The sequence below is a fragment of the Hemiscyllium ocellatum genome, chromosome 10, assembly GCF_020745735.1.
Source record: "Hemiscyllium ocellatum isolate sHemOce1 chromosome 10, sHemOce1.pat.X.cur, whole genome shotgun sequence".
NCBI classification, from domain to species: domain Eukaryota; kingdom Metazoa; phylum Chordata; class Chondrichthyes; order Orectolobiformes; family Hemiscylliidae; genus Hemiscyllium; species Hemiscyllium ocellatum.
In genome coordinates, this window is record NC_083410.1 from 68,071,596 (window position 1) to 68,091,406 (window position 19,811).

At 40.2% G+C, this 19,811-nt stretch overlaps 1 protein-coding gene across 2 annotated transcripts in view; it reads left to right on the forward strand.

Moving 5' to 3' along the window:
• The window catches only part of scaf8 (SR-related CTD-associated factor 8), a 136,123-nt gene that overhangs the window by 34,514 nt on the left and 81,798 nt on the right, over positions 1-19,811 (forward strand). For both annotated transcript variants that reach the window (XM_060831571.1, XM_060831572.1), the window contains exon 3: positions 15,259-15,303. In XM_060831571.1, coding sequence (XP_060687554.1) covers positions 15,259-15,303 — 45 coding nt within the window. The remainder of the gene's footprint in view (positions 1-15,258; positions 15,304-19,811) is intronic.

The window sequence follows — 19,811 nt, forward strand, 5'->3', positions numbered from 1 at the left end:
ACCCAACCGCCCCATGGCTGTATACTTTAACTCCCTCCTCCCACTCCGCCAAGGACATGCAGGTCCTTGACCACCTCCATCGCCAGACCATGGCAACACGATGCCTGGAGGAAGAGTGCCTCATCTTCCGCCTAGGAACCCTCCAATCACAAGGGATGAATGCAGATTTCTCCAGCTACCTTATTACCCCCCCCCCCCCCCCCCCCCCACCCCACACACACTTAACTCAATCCCAACCCTCAAACTCAGCACTGCCTTCTTGACCTGCAATCTTCTTCCTGACCTCTCTGCCCCCAGTGCCCCTCCCCCAAGTCCCTCCTCCCTTCCTTTTATCTTAGCCTGCTTGGCACACCTTCCTCATTCCTGAAGAAGGGCTTATGCCCGAAACGTCGATTCTCCTGCTCCTTGGATGCTGCCTGACCTCCTGCGCTTTTCCAGCAACACATTTTTCAGCTCTGATCTCCTAGCATCCACAGTCCTCACTTTCTCCTAGAACAAGTTCTCTGTTAATTGATTTATTAATGCAATTTTTTTCATTTAAATTTAGAGAGGTTTAGTATACAGCTTGGTTGTTAAAGAAATTTTGTTTGTGAAGTTTGTGGGCAATAGGATGTTGAACTTGCAGCATTAATAGGAGCTTTAGGTAATTTTCCTGCCTGGGCTCTGTCTGGAGGCCAGTATCTCTTAATTCTACATGTACTAGCATCAGTGTTATGTTAGGTTTACCCATCAGCTGATAGTAAAGAATTCCTAATTTTGGAACTCTGGCTCTAACTCTTTGCGTCAGCAACTTTGTGAAGGGCTGTACAACAGTTGACCAGAAACTGTAGAGAACTACTGCTGTAACCAGGTTTTGGTGTATGTGTGACACTGAAGAGAGTTTAGAATGAAACCTTATCCCATCTGGCAAAGTTTTTTTTTATGTTTAGCATTTCATGTTAATTCGAACTTTTTAAAAAAAAGCTGCTGGAAGAATGCAAACTATAAAACAAAAATTATTTGAGGTCTTGGTTTAACTTTGGACAATAATTTCATTAGAACTGGGTCTGAACTGTAATGTAAAAAGTAATGGAAAAGCAGCATCTCTGTAATCCAATATGGTTATTGTTTTTATAAATTCTTCTGTTATATGTTCTGAAACTATTGGCTGTAATCCGAAAGTATTGTTGATAGCAAAACATTTTTAAAAAGAAACAAGAATTTTGGCAAGAGGGAATAGAATAAGCAAATAGTCATGGCATTTAGAAGATATTTGTACGCAGTATTTGTTCTCTTTGATCAGTATTGCACTTGGGGTATAATCAGGTAACTGACCATATCTCAAAGTTAAAGAGTTATAGAGGCCTACACTGTAGAAAAAAGCCCATCAAGTCTGTACAAGTCAAAATCAGCTACCTAGCTACTGTAATCCCATTTCCAGCACTTGGCCCTTAATCTTGTATGTCTTGACATCACAAAAGCATATTTAAAATACTTGTCAAGAGAGTTTCTACCTCTGCCACCCATACAAGCAGAAGGTTCCAGATTCCCATCACACTCTGGGTGAAAATTCTTTTCCTTGCAACCCCTCCATACCTCCTGCCCCTTACTTGATCTGTGTCCATTGGTCATTAATCCCTTCTTAAAGAAGTAAGATTTCTTTTCATCTACTCTGTCTTTGCACCTCATTTTATACATTTCAATCATGTTCTTTCTCAGTCTCCTCTCCTCCCAAGGCAAACAACCTCACTCTATCCAAATCTGTCTGCATGGGGAGGCTGGTACAATTACAACATTTAAAAGGAATTTGGATGGGTAAATGAATAGGAAGGGTTTGGAGGAATATGGGTCGGGTGCTGGCAGGTGGGACTAGATTGGGTTGGGATATCTGGTTGGCATGGACGGGTTGGACCGAAGGGTTTGTTTTCTCCAGCCCAGACAACATCCCGGTAAATCTCTTATTCCTGTCCAATACAATCTCACCACTTCTATAATGTGGATTCCAGAACAGTGCACATTATTCTTTCTGTGGCCTAACCAATAATTTATACATTTGTAATAGATCTCCCTGCACTTAAATTCTTCCTTTGGCAAATAAAGGTTAGTATCCCATATGCAACCTTACCATTTTATCCACCTGTCCCACTACCTGAAGGGACTGATGTACATAACACCAAGGTCCCCAATGCTTTCTAGGCTCCAATGAGAAGAGAATGAGGTAGAAATACATGAAGACTGTGAGACAAGATAAGAGTGGTATTTGTTTGGGATTGTTTTAACAAAAACGTTGATGGAAGACAAGAGTCTTTCCTCCTTTACTGCCAGTTTGAGATTTTCTTTTGTTGTGTTGTGATCCCAATAAGAACTGTTAATATTTAAAAGGATGCCTGAATACTAGTTTTAGCTAATACAGTGATGCCACAGGGTTTCATCTTTTCTTTGGCAAGACAAACTTATTTGTATGTAAACGCCTTAACCGAGTACTATTAACTCAAAGTATGGTTCATAATTGTAGACATGCACCAAGTTTGCTTATATTTCATTCAAGAATCCTCTAATGAGGTGCATTAATCTTAAAGTCATGTACTTCTGTAAGTTCCATCCATGGGTCAGTCAGTCTTCAGGACAATCTTCTTGAGTTCCAGCTGTCAATCTTCTTGAGCTCTCTCCCCCCCCCCCCCCCCCCCCCCCCCCCCCCCCAATTTTGATTCATTTTCCAATATCTTGAAGCTACTTAGCTTTCTTTTGTAATATGACGTACGGTCCATTAAGTCCTCCTCCAAGTTTCATTCCAGGTAATCTTCCACCTCTGTTTCTCACAAGACTGAATCTGTGATGAAAGCTCCCCGCTTTTCATGCTGTCGGCGGTGATGCAAATGTGTAATTCTACTTTCATTGAAGGTCTGTCAGTTGTTTATTTTGGCAAACATCCTCTTGGTGAGCTGCAAAACATAGGGAGTCCAAAACTGTAGTTTAAACCTCTCCCAGCAAACGTCCAGAAATTGAAACCTGCGAGCTTTCCAAAGCACCACCCATATCTAAGCTGACATAGATTCTCTGGGTTTATCCTGAAATTGATCTTTAAGTCCAATGTTTATACTTTCTCCAGTTAACTATTTTATATCTCTAACTCTGGCTCTAAATAAATGTGGGTGACTTGTTTTGCCAATCTCTATAGTCCAGCATTTTCATGACCTTGCCATTGTGGCAATAATTTTCCCAATACTAAACATTATCTGTGAAAATATTAATACAATCCATATTCATGTGTTAAGTTTTTTTGAAAAAAAGGACATCCTAGAGTGAATACAAATTGCTGCTGTGTTTGTTTATTTGCAACTTGCTAAATTGTCTACTGAAAACTAAAACTGATGAATCTCTCTGGTGCTAGCAAGTAGCTTTATTAACCAAAAGCTCTATGGTGAAAAGCTGCAAGTTGATAAACTACAATTAAATGTCTCAATTCTACAATGAAAGGGCTATTGGAAGTTGATGATTTTTGATTGCTGCAAAGTACTCATTTAAGTTGTTCACACTTCTGAGTTCTTCAATGCTACAAACATCTTTGCATTAATTTATGCACATCCGAGTTGTTATATACTGGATCTTCTATAGAAATCTTATTGCAGTTGTCGTCCTCTTTCCTCCCTCCTTTGAAGCAAAATGCTCAGAGACTTTACCTCCTTCATCTTTATTCCGGGCCGTGGAGGGAGAGAGAATGATTGCCAATGTGCACAGAGACGTGAGTTCTCAGTCTTCTCTGGAACAGCAGTTTGTCAATGAACTATATAGTCATTTTATAGGGAGGAGCATCCAGATAAGGCAACATACATATTAATTGGGTGACCGTTAGAATCAATAAGTATCAATAGCAGAGACCCAGCCCTTTACAGTTATACAATTAATGTTCATCATCTTGTTAACTGGATACATACAATGGATACTTATCACCTTGGTAACGGATGTTACATATTGAATGCCATCTCATCTTGTTAAATGGCTCTACATTATGAATGCGTTTCCACCTTGTTAATCCATTAACCTTGCCTCCAGGGGGTGGCAAGGTTGCTCAGTGGTTAGCACTGCTGCCTCCAGGGACCTGGGTTTGATTCCAGCCTCTGGCAACTGTGTAGAGTTTGCACAATCTCTCCGTACCTGCGTGGGTTACCTCCAGGTGCACCGGTTTCCTCCTACAGTCCAAAGATGTGCAAGTTAAGTGAATTGGCCATGCTAAATTGCCCATACCTTTAGGTACATCAGTCAGGGGTAAATATGGGGAATGGGTGGTTGCTCTTCGGAGGGTTGGTGTGGACTGGTTGGACTGAAGGGCTTGTTTCTACACTGTAGGGAAACTAATCTAATCAGCACCCTATTGTTAACTAAGTTCTTAGCTGATCTGAGTCATGCTCTGCTGAACCACTTGCTTATACCATATATATTCTCTCACAATCAACAACATTTTTTTGAAACAGTTTGAATTAAAGTGAATTTGTCTGTTATACATAATAAAGATACAAAGAAATTGTAGTGGCATCCCTTCTGTAAGGTATGTGGCTTTGGTACAAAACACTTAGTGTTTGGGTTGTTGGTTAGATTACTGACCTTAGTGTTGGAATAAAGCACAGTCTATGAACATTTTTCAACTTATCCTTCAGTTTTTTAAAACATTGTCATTTATATAAATGATTTGGATGTGAACATAGGAGGTATACAGAGGAGCCTCGATTATCCGAATATCAGATTATCCGAAGGAAATCTCGAGGTCCCGATAAAAACATTACAGCAAAGAGGTGTTTCCAACACTGATCTCGCCTTTTGTTTGCAGTGATTAAAAATGAACTCTGCTTACTGAAATGCTGCGGAGAACAGTCGTGGACATTGATTGGAGCCCAGGCACCGTCTCCAAATGACTGACCAGCTATCCTCTTCCTCTCTCTATCTATCTCTCTCTCTCTCTCTATCTATCTATCTATCTATCTATCTATCTATCTCTCTCTCTCTCTCTCTATCTATCTATCTATCTATCTCTCTCTCTCTCTATCTATCTATCTATCTCTCTCTCTCTCTCTATCTCTCTCTCTCTCTCTCTCTCTATCTCTCTCTCTCTCTCTCTATATCTCTCTATCTCTCTCTCTCTCTCTCTCTCTCTCTCTCTCTCTCTCTCTCTCGACACTTACCTTGGAGTTCTACACGGGGGTATACCCTAAACCCCCCGCCCAGATAATCTCTCAAACATTGTCCTGTGCAGGGTAAAGATGAAACTTGTCAAAAATGTTGCAGTAAAAATTTGTGTGGTTTTGCTATTTAGAGAACCCCTCCCAAGGCAGCACCAGTCTTACTATTGGTGTCCATTCCGGCTGCTGGGGATGTGGATCGGGGCGGCGGTCTTGGGAGTGGGGCAGGTCTGGGGGTCGGACTGGGATTAGATTGGGCAGGTTGATGAGGTCAGGGAGGCAGGGTTGGGGGGTTCTTGTGGCGGGGGGGGGCAGACTAGGTGGTACTTCAATCAATGCTAACTTGTGTTTTGGTAAATTTATTACTGGAGAGTGGACATTATTGATGAGGCCAGTATTAATTGCACATGAGAAGATAGTGATGGCCTATTACCCAGTAACAATAAAGGGTCAGTGATTCATGCTTGTATTTACTGTCTTTGCCATGCAATGAATATGCTTTTTCGTTCCTCACAGGTCACCGAAAAATATTTTCCTGCCTTTTTTCATTTGTCTATTCCAAAATATGCCATCAAGCAAAATAAGCAAAAGTAATTACATGTTTTATGTTTGAGTTATTAAGTTGTCTTTCAGTTTCACTGAAGTTTTTATTTGAAATCCCTAATCCAATTTCCCAAGTCATATCAGTATTATTGTCTGATCGTTTGGAATATTTTTCTTTGAATAACTTCTCTGCGCTTATCCTTTTAAAAGAAAAGGCTTTCTTGATGTGGGTATAGTTGGCAAGGCTATAGAAGGATGTTGCTAACTTGGAGGGTTTGAGCTGTAAGCAAATACTGAATTGTCTAGGGCTGTTTTCCGTGGAGTATCAGAGGATGAGGGGTGACCTTTTAGAGATTTATAAAATCTTGAGGGGCATAATAGGGAAAATAGGCAAGGTCTTTTCCCTGGGGTGGGGGAGGCCAGAACTGGAGGTCATAAGTTTAGGGTGACAGGGAAAAGATTTAAAAGGGACTTAAGGGACAATTTCTTCACGCAAATGGTGGTGCATGTATGGAATGAGCTGCCAGTGGAAGTGATGGAGGCTGCTAGAATTAGAACGTTGAAAAGGCATCTTGATGGGTATATGAATAGGAAGAGTTTAGAGGGATTTCGGCCAAGTGCTATCAAATGGGATTAGTTTAATTTACGATATCTGGTCAACATGGATGAGTTGCACTGAAGGGTCTGTACCTGTGCTGCACAATTCTCTGACTCTAATTTGTTGCCATTGAATTGAGGGGCTTGCTAGGCCTTTCTTGAGGATGATTAACTGTCTAACACATTACTATGGGTTTGCAGTCACATGTATAATCACACATTATGGCTGATTTTCTTCCTTGGAAGATACATTCAAAATATTTTGAAGAAAGAGATAATGAATGTCAATAGCTTTGTATTGTAAAGTTATGCTTTTTAGACAGCTACTGTGACAAAAAGGGCACCAACGCCATTAATGTAGAAAAAAGACTGGTTAGAATATAGCACATAGAACAGGCCCTTTGGCCCATGATGTTGTGCCAAGGATTAATCCTAATGTAAAAATAAAATAACCTACGCATCCCTCAATTCACTGCTATCCATGTGCATGTCCAGCAGTCGCTTAAATGTCCCTAATGACTCTGCTTCCACCACCACTGCTGGCAACGCATTCCATGCATTCACAACTCTCTGCATAAAGAACCTTCCTCTGATGTACCCTCTATACCTTTCTCCTAACATCTTAAAACTATGAAGCCTCGTGCCAATCAGTCCTACCCTGGGGAAAAGTCTCTGGCTAAATAGCATGGTTGGAATCAGATGGAATACAAGGAGAACTAGCTGTTTGAATACAGAACTGGCTCGAAGGTAGAAGACCTTGGTGGTGGGGGAGGGTTGCTTTTCAGACTGGAGGCCTGTGACCAGTGGTGTGCTGCAAGGATTGCTGCTGGGTCCACTGCTTTTCGTCATTTATATAAATGATTTGGATGTGAACATAAGAGTTTTGTTTACTAAGTTTGCAGATGATGCCAAAATTGGAGGTTTAGTGGACAGTGAAGAAAGTTATCTCAGATTACAACGGCATCTTGATCAGATGGGCCAATGGGCTGAGGAGTGGCAGTTGGAGTTTAATTTAGATAAATGCGAGATGCTGTATTTTGATAAAGCCAATTATGACAGGACATATGCACTTAATGATAATGTCCTAGGGAGTGTTGCTGAACAAAGAGACCTTGGATTGCAGGTTCATAGTTCCTTGAAAGTGGAATTGCAAGTAGGTAAGATAATGAAGAAGGTTTTTGGTATGCTTGCCTTCATTGGTCAGTGCATTTGAATCTAGGAGTTGAGAGGCCATATTGTGGGTGGTGTGCTAACTGAACCAACAGTTACTTCTCATCTTATTGCTTTTATAAAGTTGGTAGTGAGCTGTTGTTTTGTGCTGCTGTATTCCACGTGGTGCAGAATTGTTGCAGGGTTTTCACCCACAAACAGTAAAGGAAGTCTAGTATTGTTCTAAGACTTTGTCTGACTTGGAGAGGATCTTGCATGTGTTGGTGTTCCCATGTATCTGCAGTCCTTGTACATTGGGTGGTAGAGATTGCAGGTCTGGAAAGTGCTGTTGAAGGAGCCTGGGTGAGTTGCTGTGAATCATCTTGCATAGTTGTGCATTGGTCATGGAGGGAGCAAATGTTTAAGGTGTTGGTATTTCTGATTCAGTTGTGGGAGCTTGACATCACTGGCTGTGGTACCAATTATTAACCATCCCTAATTACTCAATTAAGAATCAACCACATTGTTGTGGATCAGGTGAAGAAGGGCTTATGCCCGAAACGTCGATTCTCCTGCTCCTTGGATGCTGCCTGACCTGCTACGCTTTTCCAGCAACACATTTTTCACCATCAGGTGTAATGTGTAGACCAAACAAATTAAAAATGACATCTAGGCACAGTGGTAGTATCCCTGCCCTGAACCAGGGAGCCCTGGGTTCAAGGCCCACCTGATCCCGAGGTGCGTAATAACATCGGCAAACAGGTTGATTGGGAAAATAGGTTAATAAAAATAAGATTGATGGTTCTCCTTCCCTAAAGTATATTAGTGAACTAGATCGGTTTTTACAACAGTCAGCAGTGGTCACATGGTAGGCTAACTTTTTACTGAATTCTGATTTTTTTCATTTGCCATGGTGAGATTTGAGCCCTTGCCCCCAGAGCCTTATCTTGGGATTAAAGGTTACTAGTCATGTGACATTATCAAAACCCTACCACCTTCCACTCCAGTGAGCTGCTTTGTTCTGGTTGGCAATGAGCATGTTGAATATTATTAAATTGTACTTATCTAAGTAATTGGGGAGAATTTAATCACACGCTTGACTTGTTCTTTGTAAACAGTGGGCAGGCTTTGCAAAATCAGGAGGTGACCCATATGTAGAATTATGGATTGAGTGCAGAACCTAAAGCAGCCATTTGGCTATCATTTGGAGGTACGGGTGTTGGACCTGGTTATAGTTCCAACAGGTTTATTTGGAAGCAATAGCATTTGGAACGTTGCTCCTTCATCAGGTGGTTATGGAGTATAAGATTGTAAGACAGAATTTATAGCCATTGTGGCTCTGTCAGATCCTTGCAAGTGTATCACAGCCAACACTAGTGTCCAGTCGTAATTGTGCTCACTGCAGAATTCCCAGATACTGACCTACTCTTACAGTCGCAATCTTATAAAACTGATTCAAATATTTAGATGACACTTGGGAGATTTGGACTTTCGAAGAAACTGAATTAGAAGAATTCACCTGTGTCCTCAATAATTATCACCTGTCCATTAAACTTAAAGCCACACCACATATGGAATACTAATTTCCTTGGCATCACTGTATTTCAGTTGGCACATGGGGAATAAGCTTAAATCAAAATTTTATTTTAAAAAACTGATGCATTTCTACACACAGTAAATCTTTATGCTGCTGAGGATGCAATTAATTTATCATATGTGCAGAAAGCTAGCAGTTTTTTAATTACATATTGGACTGTAGTACTTTGAGAAAGCAGCTCACCACTATCTACTCAAGAACAACTAGGAATAGACAATAAATGTTGGCCTAGCCAACACTCATGAATGAATAAAGAAAAATGAAAAAAGACAGAGGGCATGCAAAAAGATTTCTCAGCAAATCGTGATCATTTTTTTAAGAGAATTAATCAAGCCACCTTTGGCAAATTGAGTTAATGCCAAGATTGGTTTGCTTACAACATATTGCACAATGACCCAATAAAGAAACAAAATGAAGAATCATTTTGAAAAGTTAAAAACTGAGTCAGTTTACTGAGTCGATATAACATAACATCAGTTTTTAAAAGTGGCGTGATCCTAAAGTGTTCATTAGCCATCAGCAGATCAGATTTAGAATGCAAACCAAACCATTTTAAAAAAAATATTCTTCCCACCCTTCTTTCTTTGTGTTTTTTTTTCTTCCTCTCCTCACCACCCTCACACATGCCATGCGTTGCCCTACATTCTCTTCCTTCCTTGTTTACTCATTTTCCTAGTACTGCATGTCAAATGATTTGTGGAAGTTAAATGCAGGTAGTCCCTGGATTGCAAATGGTTTCATTCTTGAATCTGTCCACAAACCGATTACGCAGGAACACTATGCAGGCCAATATAATATAACCATTTGTAAGTATAGGGAATGTTCATATGTTGGATTTTTGAAGTTAAACCCTTGTATGGGATCACATAAGTTTTGAACGTAGATTTGCTTGCTGAGCTGGAAGGTTCATTTCCAGACGTTTCATTAGGAGAAAGTGAGGACTGCAGATGCTGGAGATCAGAGCTTAAAAATGTGTTGCTGGAAAAGCGCAGCAGCTCAGGCAGCATCAAAGGAACAGGAAAATCGATGGTTCGGGCATAAGCCCTTCTTCAGGATTTCCTGAAGAAGGGCTTATGCCCGAAACGTCAATTCTCCTGTTCCTTTGATGCTGCCTGACCTGCACTTTTCCAGCAGACCTTTCGTTACCCTACTAGGTAACATCTTCAGTGGGCCTCAGGCGAAGCAACCCTGAAAATTCCTGCTTTTTATTTATATGTTTGGGTTTTGTTGGGTTGGTGATGTTATTTCCTATGGTGAAGTCACTTCCTGTTCCTATTTCTCAGAGGGTGGTATTTGGGGTCTAACTTGATGTGTTTGTTGATAGAGTTCCGGTTAGAATGCCATGCTTCTAGGAATTCTTATGTGTGTCTTTGTTTGGTTAGTCCTAGGATGGATGTGTTGTCCCAGTCGAAGTCATGTCCTTCCTTATCTATATGTGAGGATACTATTGAGAGAGGGTCATGTCTTTTTGTGGCGAGTTGGTGTTCATGTATCCTGGTAGCTAGTTTTCTGCCTGTTTGTCCAATGTAGTGTTTGTTACAGTCCTTGCACAGTATTTTGTAAATGACATTAGTTTTGCTTGTCTGTATAGGGTCTTTCAGGTTCATTAGCTGCTGTTTTAATGTGTTGTGGGTTTGTGGGCTACCATGATACCAAGGTGTCTGAGTAGTCTGGCAGTCATTTCCAAGATGTCTTTGATGTAGGGGAGAGTGGCTAGGGTTTCTGGACGTGTTTAGGGTTTCTGGACGTGTTTTGTCTGCTTGTTTGGGTTTGTTGCTGAGAAATTGGCGGTATGTGTTCATTGGGTGCCCATTTTTTAATACACAGTATAGGTGATTTTCCTCTGCTCTGCATAGTTCCTCTGTGCTACAGTGTGAGTTGGCTCGTTGAAATAATGTTCTGATGCAGTTTCGTTTGTGGGTATGGAATGATTGTTTTTGTAGTTCAATATTTGGTCTGTATGTGTTGTTTTCCTGTAGACGCTGGTTTGAAGTTCCCCATTGGCTGTTCGTTCTACTGTGACATTTAGGAATGGCAGTTTGTTGTTGTTTTCCTACTTTTTACTGCATTTTATGCCAGTAAGGGTATTATTGATGGTCTTGAAGGTTTCCTCTAACTTGTTTTGTTTAGTGATGACAAAGGTGTCATCCACATAGCAGACCCAAAGTTTGGGTTGGATGGTTGGCAGAGCTGTTTGTTCAAGTCTCTGCATTACTGCCTCTGCTAAGAACCCTGATATCAGAGATCCCATGGGTGTTCTGTTGGTTTGTCTGTAGGTTTTGTTGTTGAAGGTGAAGTGGGTGGTAAGGCATAGGTCCACTAGCTTGATTAGTCTGCAGTTTAGAGCTAGCCTCAGTCATGATGACAGTGAAACCATAATTGATTGTAAAAGTTTTTATTTGGTTCACTCATGTCCTTTATCTTTCCTTACCATCTTTGCCTTACCTGACCCATATGTAGCTCCAGCTCCAAAGTAATTTGGTTGACTCTTAAACTTCTTCTGAAATTGCATAATTAATGACTCATTTGAAGGGCAGTTAATGATGAGTAATGAATATTTGGCTTCCAGCAATGCCCACATTATCTTGAAAGAAATGTTGAAAACTACAAAACTATGAAGAAGGCACTGGAATATTAAATAGCAGGGAAATGTTTCTTTTTAAAATGTTCTTGGGTTTGCAAATTCGTAAGAAAACTTTCCACTTTCATAGTTTTTTTGGTTTATTTAAATATACATAATTCTGATAGAACATTTAACGTATAACTTCAAATTTTTGTGTCATTACTGTTTTTGATGCTTATTCAAAATTTTTCAAACTTCTGTGGCAAACCTATTTGATATTTATTTAGTTAATTTTTGTTTCAGTTACTTTTTCATCTCATTTATGAAAAATACCATTCTCGATTATTCTTCAATGCTGCTTGCTACTAAAAATCTTATTATTACTCCATGTTACATCTAGTGTTTTAAACAATCCAGCACAACAAAATTTGAAGTGGTTAGGATGTGAGAAATCCCTCAGCTTCTGTTCACTACAACCACTGTGCATGACATATCTGATTTGGAATATTGATGTGTACTCTCCACAACAACTAGTCGACTGATATTCTTACCCATGTGGTTGCATTTTCTACTGGTTTGGTGCTGTTCCAATTGGGTGTTCCTGCTTCAGTAGTAACTGATACTAAATGCTCAGGTTTTAAACACGCAGAAAATAAAGATACCTGGTGTAAATTAATTTAACAGTGGACGTATTTCAGTCAGTAGTTGTGATAAAAGTTGGCAGATAAAGAGGTCTTGAGGAAAGTGAGGACTGCAGATGCTGGAGATCAGAGTCAAGAGTGTGATGCTGGAAGAGCACAACAGGTCAGGCAGCAGCCGAGAAACAGGAGAATCTAAGTTTCAGGCAAGAGCCCTTCATCAGAGCCATTCCTGATGAAGGGCTCTTGCCCGAAACATCGATTCTGCTGCTCCTCGGATGCTTCCTGACCAGATATGAGGTCTGTCAGGGAACAGTTTGGCAGTCTGTTTGTTTAAGCTTCCATTGTAACAAAATAATATATTGAGCTAGCTAACACTAGCTTTTGTGAAATTACAGTTGTTTAGATTGTTGATTATATCACTGTTAAAACATAACTCCTGTTCATTCTACTATTACAGTAATATTGTTCACAAATTTTGGATTCATATATGCTATTATCTCAAATTCAATATCTGTAGTTGTATCTGTTGACAGGTTTCATGCACTTATGTTTAGGTCTTTGCCTTTAGTGCCCAATGTCTGGTTGTGTGACAGCACGCTTTGTGTTTGGAAACGACACCTGTTTGGCTGGAAAAGAGACTTCTGCCCTTTTAAATTTTTTTAAAGATTTACTTGTAATGCCATCCGATTTGCTTCTATGCTGTTTTAATGAAAAAGACATGTTGTCTGGCCAATCATAATTTCTACTGAGTTCAGTAAAAGGTATCCTAACAGTATATTCAATTTTGTTTTGGCAAAAGCTCCATTATCCAAACCTTTCATGATGTGCAAGAATATGATTCTAATCACCAGGCTTTAATCAAAGTTTGCATGTTGTGAGAAGTTGGGTCTTGTGCACTGCAAAGTCACAGTATCATAATTTAAATTAAGCCCCAAGAACTAGAATATACTCTTTTGCTAATCCATCTGTTGTAGAATCACAGTGCAGTATAAACCCTTTAGCCCAATAAGTTTGCATTGACAATAAACTACTCTAGGAGAAAGTGAGGACTACAGATGCTGGAGCTCAGACCTGAAAAATGTGTTGCTGGAAAAGCGCAGCAGGTCAGGCAACATCCAAGGAGCAGGAGAATCGACGTTCAGACATAAGCCCTTAAAAAGTGGATGAGCACCTGAAATGTTATAACTACCCTATACTACTCCCACTTTCCAGCCAAGTGCTGGAAAGTGGGAGTAGTATAGGGTAGTTTATTGGAAAAGCACAGCAGGTCGGGCAGCATCCGAGGAGCGGGAGAATTGACATTTTGGGCATAAGCCCTTCATCAGGAATCATCGGACCTTCATCAGCTTATGCCCAAAGCGTCAATTCTCCTGCTTCTCGGATGCTGCCTGACCTGTGCTTTTCCAGCACCATACTGTCGACTCTGATCTTCAGCATCTGCCGTCCTCACTTTCTCCAAGTATCTTGGGATGTTTTACAAGTAAAAGGCAGTTTACAAATATACGTTGTTGAAATTCCTCCGAAAGCAAGAAATCTGTAATGTTCAATATTTCTGGCATTAAGAATGAGAAGTGAATGTATTTTCGATTAATCGTTTGCATCAGTATTTAAGGGGCAAACTTGTAATTCAGTTAATTTGGGGGCAAGACTGATGTATAATTACTGCTAATCTGCAATATGGAAATAAAATACATTGTAACTATTCACTTTAATGAATTTAGCAAATGAAAGTGTTTAGCTAATGTTAAAGCAGATGCAGATTTGATGAAATACTGTAGTGTTGTAGGCTTAGTTATTCAGTTGCTTTAGTTTCAAATTCCCTGGCTCAGCCAGCTGGTTCCCATGGGAACACCTCAGCAGCTGCCCCAGAGGCTGCAACTTTCTATTTCTTCAAATTTGTCTCATTGTTGGTCTATTTCTTTCTTCTTATAGAATACCATGGTGCAGAAAGGGACTATTTAACCCATCAAGTCTGCCCAGCTCTTGTAATAAGCAATCGTACTAATCCCTCTCCCTGGATCTTTCTTATATATTTCTGCAATTTTTATTCTTATTTGAGTACTTAGTAAATTCTTCTTTCTTAATTATTATTGAATCTGTTTCCAGAGTTCTACGTTTCAGCTCTATTCAGATCCCATTCCTTATCTCCTGTATAAATACGCTAACCTTTAAAGTTCTCACCTGCTATTGCTCCAAACTGGAAATGTTTTCCCCCAATTTCCACTCTCCCTTCACCTGCATATTATTTATCTTAATTCTTGCAGTTCTTCCTTGTCTTTTGTCTTCATTTCTTTGGTAAGGCTATCAACTAATGTCCTCTAATAACTAATATTATTGACTTGCACGGTGACCATCGTTACACTTCCTTCCACCTTGGTTTCTGTAAGAGTTCTATTCAGTTTAACCAATGCCTTATCTCTATTCTGCCAATACCGAAACCTTTTGTACCAGTTGCTTTGATATGTCTTTCCTTTTCTTCTGTGGAATTTCAACCATGGCTAACAAAGTTGTCAATTGCAGGCACTCCAATCCCAGATACTGTCACTCTTGCCCCTTTTCAACCTTCTGTAACCACAATTGGGTTCCCCTTGTCCTCACCACTAACCCCTCAAACTCCTGTATTCAACGGACTATCCTCTGCCATTTCCACAGCCAAGATGTCATCATTGAACATATCTATTTTTTTCTTAGCAATTTGGCATTCCAAGTAACTCCTCATTTCTTTTTGTCATTTAGCCCCTCTCGTCCCATTGCAGATCTTTCCTTTTTGTTTTTTTTTCCTCCAAAATCAGTTAAATATCTAATATTTTTCCTTGGTCTGGTGAAATTTATTAATCTGAAGTATTAACACTTACTTTCTTTCACCATTGAAGGTGCCAGACTTCAGAGCATTTCCAGGCTGATCTTTTGAACTCAGTCTTCATAAATACCAGGATCATGTATACCTTGTTAACTATTCTATTGAGTTGTCTAGTTATCTTTAAAAGTGTAATTTTTTTTTCTTTTACTTCACAGTTCTACAAACATGTGGTTCAGAGCGTGGAAAAGTTTATTCAAAGGGTAAGAGTTTATGATTGTATAAAATTCAATATTGAATTGGATGTTTGTATATTTATGCATTAGTATCTCCTTTTACAATTGGCACATCTTTGGTTCTGTAATATTTCCATTTTTTGAGGTAACTTTGAGTGTTGAACTGTTAACGTTTTTGTGGGGTTTTTTTGGCCATTGATTGGTCTTCTAATGTTTCTTTTTAATATCATCATCTATTGCTATTACAAGTCTTTCATTGCGTTGGGTCATTTTCATAGTTCTGATCTTTATTACTACAAATTGCTGAGCATGTTTTTTTTTGGACATCATACAGTTTATTATAATCTTCACATCTTCCATGCTAACTGCATCAGCATGATGGAGCTGGATTGGTCTGCATAAAGTTTTGTAGTTGAAACAAATTCCACTTGTCTTGGAGCAGTCTTACTCCAGAAAACTAACCATTGTATGCTGTGAGGGTGTGTGTTTCCACAGTGCTTACATTATATTACTTGAGATGTTCACATTTAAATCAGGCAATTGTCAAAACATTATAGCCATTTCCTATATATAAAATGCCCAGTTATGGTGGACCAGGTACACTATTTGCTTAACAATGGGTGTTTAGTTACAAGTTAAAAATTTAATTTAAAAAATGCTGCTTTGATAAGTGCAACAAAATGATGAAGCGGTAACCTGTGATTACTTAACATTTGAATTTATTCTATTATTTTAGTTCAGTTTATTTCCTACCACATCTTTATTGGATTAAGAAGGCAGCTGATCACCAACTTCTCCAGGGCAACTAGGGATGGGCAATAAATGCTGGACAAGCCAGAAACACCACATCCCATGTTCATTTCTGACTTTGAATTCTCATCAAGTGGTTGATTTGTCCTTCAGCTTCATTCCCAGGATGGTGGTTATCACTAGATTTCTATTTTACTACTCATGTTAATTCCTTATATGTGGTCCTTATATGCTTTTAAACTTTACAGATGATTGGATCTCAGCTGCAAAACAGGTGGATAAGAACTCTTGCACCTTAGATAAGAACACTGAGTAATCACACTCTTGACTTAAACATTTTGTGATCCCATGGCTAAGGATGATGTACAGGCGAAAGTGAGGGCTGCAGATGCTGGGGATTAGAGTTGAGAGTTTAGTGCTGGAAAAGCACAGCAGGTTAGGCAGCATCCCAGAAGCAGGAAAATCGATGTTTTGAGCAAAAACTTGCATCAGGAATGAGGCTGGGTGCCTCAGGGGTGGAGAATCAAATAAGAGGCTAATGGGCTTGGGGGAGGGGGGGGGAAGGTAGCTGAGAGGTCAAAAGATGGATGGAGGTGGGGGTGATGGTGATAGACAGGAGGGGAGGGTGAAGCAGATAGGTGGGAAGGAAGGTGGGCAGCTAGGACAGGTCATGAGGGCAGTGCTGAGCTGGAAGGTTGAAACTAGGGATAAGGTGGGCCGAGGTGGAATGAGGAAACTGGTGAAATCCACATTGATGCCATGGGGTTGGGGTGTCCCGAGGTGCAAGATGAGGTGTTCTTTCTCCCGGCGTCGGGTGGTAAGGAAGTGGCAATGGACAAGGCCCAGGACCTACATGTCCTCGGCAGAGTGGGAGGGGGAGTTGAAGTATTTGACCACGGGGCAGTGGGGTTGGTTGGTGAGGGTGTCCCTGAGATATTTTCTGAAGCACTCTGCGAGTAGGTGTCCTGTCTCCCCAATATAAAGGAGACCGCATCAGGAGCAATGGATGTAGTAAATGATGTGTGGACAGGCAGGTGAAACTTTGATGGATATGGAATGCTCATTTGAGGTCTTGGAGGGGGGGAGGCGTGGGTGCAGGTTTTGCAATTCCTGTCTTGGTAGGGCAAGGTTCCCAAAGGGGAGGGTGGGTTGTTGGGGGACGTGGACTTGATGAGGTAGTCACAGAGAGAACGATCTTTACAGAAAGCGGATGGTGTGGAGAGGGAACAAGATCTCTGGTCTTGGGGTCCAGTTGTCATGGCAGAAATGGTGGAGGATGATGCGATGTATATGGAAGTTGGTTGGGTGGAAGGTGAGGACCAGGGGGTTCTGCCCTTGTTGCAGTTGGAGGGGTGGGGTTCAAGGGCGGAGGTGCAATAAGTGGATGAGATGTGCTGGAGGGCATCATCAACCACGTGGGAGGGGAAATTGCGGTCTTTTATAAAAGGTGATCTGGTGTGTTCTGTGGTGGAACTGGTCCTTCTGGGAACAGATGCGGCGGAGGATTTGGGAATAAGGGATGGTGTTTTTACAGGAGGCAGGGTGGGAGAAGGTGTAGTTCAAGTAGCTGTGGGAGTCGGGTTTGTAGAAAATGTCATTGTTGAGTCGGTCTTCATTGATGGAGATAGAGAGGTCCAGGAAGGGGTTGGAGGTGTCGGAGATGGTCCAGGTGAGTTTAAGGTCGGGGTGGAATATGTTGGTGATTTATACGCTTCGTGGGTGAGTAATCCATTCTCCAGTTCAGTGAAATAACCAGGTTAACTTGTTCTTGAATCCACCATGTACACTATTCATCACTGTGTTCTAGAGCTATTATCTGCTAAAAGAATAATAATGTTTCTTCCTACTTTTAGATAGAATACAAGTGTTTAAACTGATCTTCCCCTACCTATTAATCTGGAGTAAAATTTCAAGACTTATTATCCAATGCTTTAATTATATTATAATCCTTTATCAGGGAAGCTTTAAGACTTGCTGCTGTGGAATTAATAGACCAAGGTCATTTACCTCACTTAAGTAGCTGAATTTACTTAATGTAGGAATCCTTTAAGCAGTTCTCTCTTGGACCTTTTGCGAAACTACTACATTACCTGCCCTGTGGGTGACTAAATATTGGGCACAGTGTTTCAGGTGCAGTCTCATCTGTGACCTGTTTAATAACAAATCATCCATTTTTGTATATTGAATGGTTCTATTGATATATCCCAAAACTTGATGTCGACACAGATATGTGCAAAATATTCATTGTCAACCTATCATATAAAATTAAGTCTGAAGTCATAAGAGAGGTATGTTCCCTAACCAACTCTCCACACCACCTCTCAGTAATGGTACAGTAAATAGTATGAGACACTATATCTGTGTTGTATATGTGTGAATGTGTGTGTGTATGTGTAAAACTTGCAGTGATTTCACAAAGTGGATGTGATTGCCTGTTTACATTTTTTTAATGAGGATCATTTGAGCCTACTTCTATTATAGTAATGCACTTTGCCATTTTTTTCTGCTCACTCATTGACTTACTATTGAATTCTGTTGACCAGCTATTAGTACCGAGCCATTTGTAATGAAACTTTTGCTCTGCTGGTTTCTCAATTTTGGATCCTCATTCTACCTATATTGTGGTACCAATGTGTATCATATCCTCCAACTTATACCCTACCTTGTTAGAATGCTCTGCAGCTACTTAGTGACACCTCTGTTTTTATTTCTTGATGTTTATGTATACTGTCGAATAATTGTGGGATGCTTTTGCACAAGTGCCACCTTCACACCTGATGTAGTATAAAACTTTCCAAGCTTTTATTTTTACCCCGTTATCAGAATTCATTAGAATAATCAGGATTATTTAACAGCCCTCTCATTCTCTTTAAAAAAAGACCTGCTGTTGGGGCTTTTTGGCTAGCAGTCATCACGGCAGACGCAAGAATGCCAGAATTCAAAGGGAGCAACAGTTTATACTGTATGAGAAAAGAGTGCTGACTGGTTGGCAAATCACCTCTGATGAAGGCATTGTCATGGAAAATGTACCTGGAAGTTAGAATTAATTTTAAAAATCTCTCTGTGACACTCTTGGTTGCTTTTAAAGACACTGCGTGGTGTTCTCTTTCACACATTCATGTGATGTAGGTATTGAGTAGAATTCATTGACCTTCGGGGGATGTTGAATCTCTGCTGTGTACTGCTGCAGTTCATGTCATGTAGGATGTGGGTCCAATGGCTGTTTTTGACCGAAACAATGTTAAATTCCCTATGTGTTTTTGTAATTGCACTTGTGCAAATAAGTGGAATGTATTCCATCATATTACCCTCTGGTGCCTTGTAGGGGTGGTTGAAAGTCTGGGAAGTCTGGAGATCAGTCAGTCACTACAGAGTACCAGCCTTTGACCTGCTTTTGCAGCTGCACTATTTATGTGTTTGATCTGAAATGCTCTGGAAAATGATGCTTGGAAATCCTGTGATGATGATGTCATTAAATATTGTGCAGAGATTTTAGAAATAGTTGTTTTTCAGGTATTGTTGTGTTAGATGTTTTACTTCTACATACCAGGCACAATTGCTTTGGTTACTATTTCTGAACAATGTGGAATTGTTAGCAAACATATCAGAAGACATCCTAATTTCTGAGATTGTGTTGGAAGGAGGGTCATTAATGGAGCAATGGAAGATGGTTGGGCCTTGAACATTACTGTGAGAAACCCCTGCCATCATTACCTGATGCTCAAATGATTGGCCTCCAATGCAGACAACCATCTTCTTTTGTGTTAATTATGTATGACTTTCAT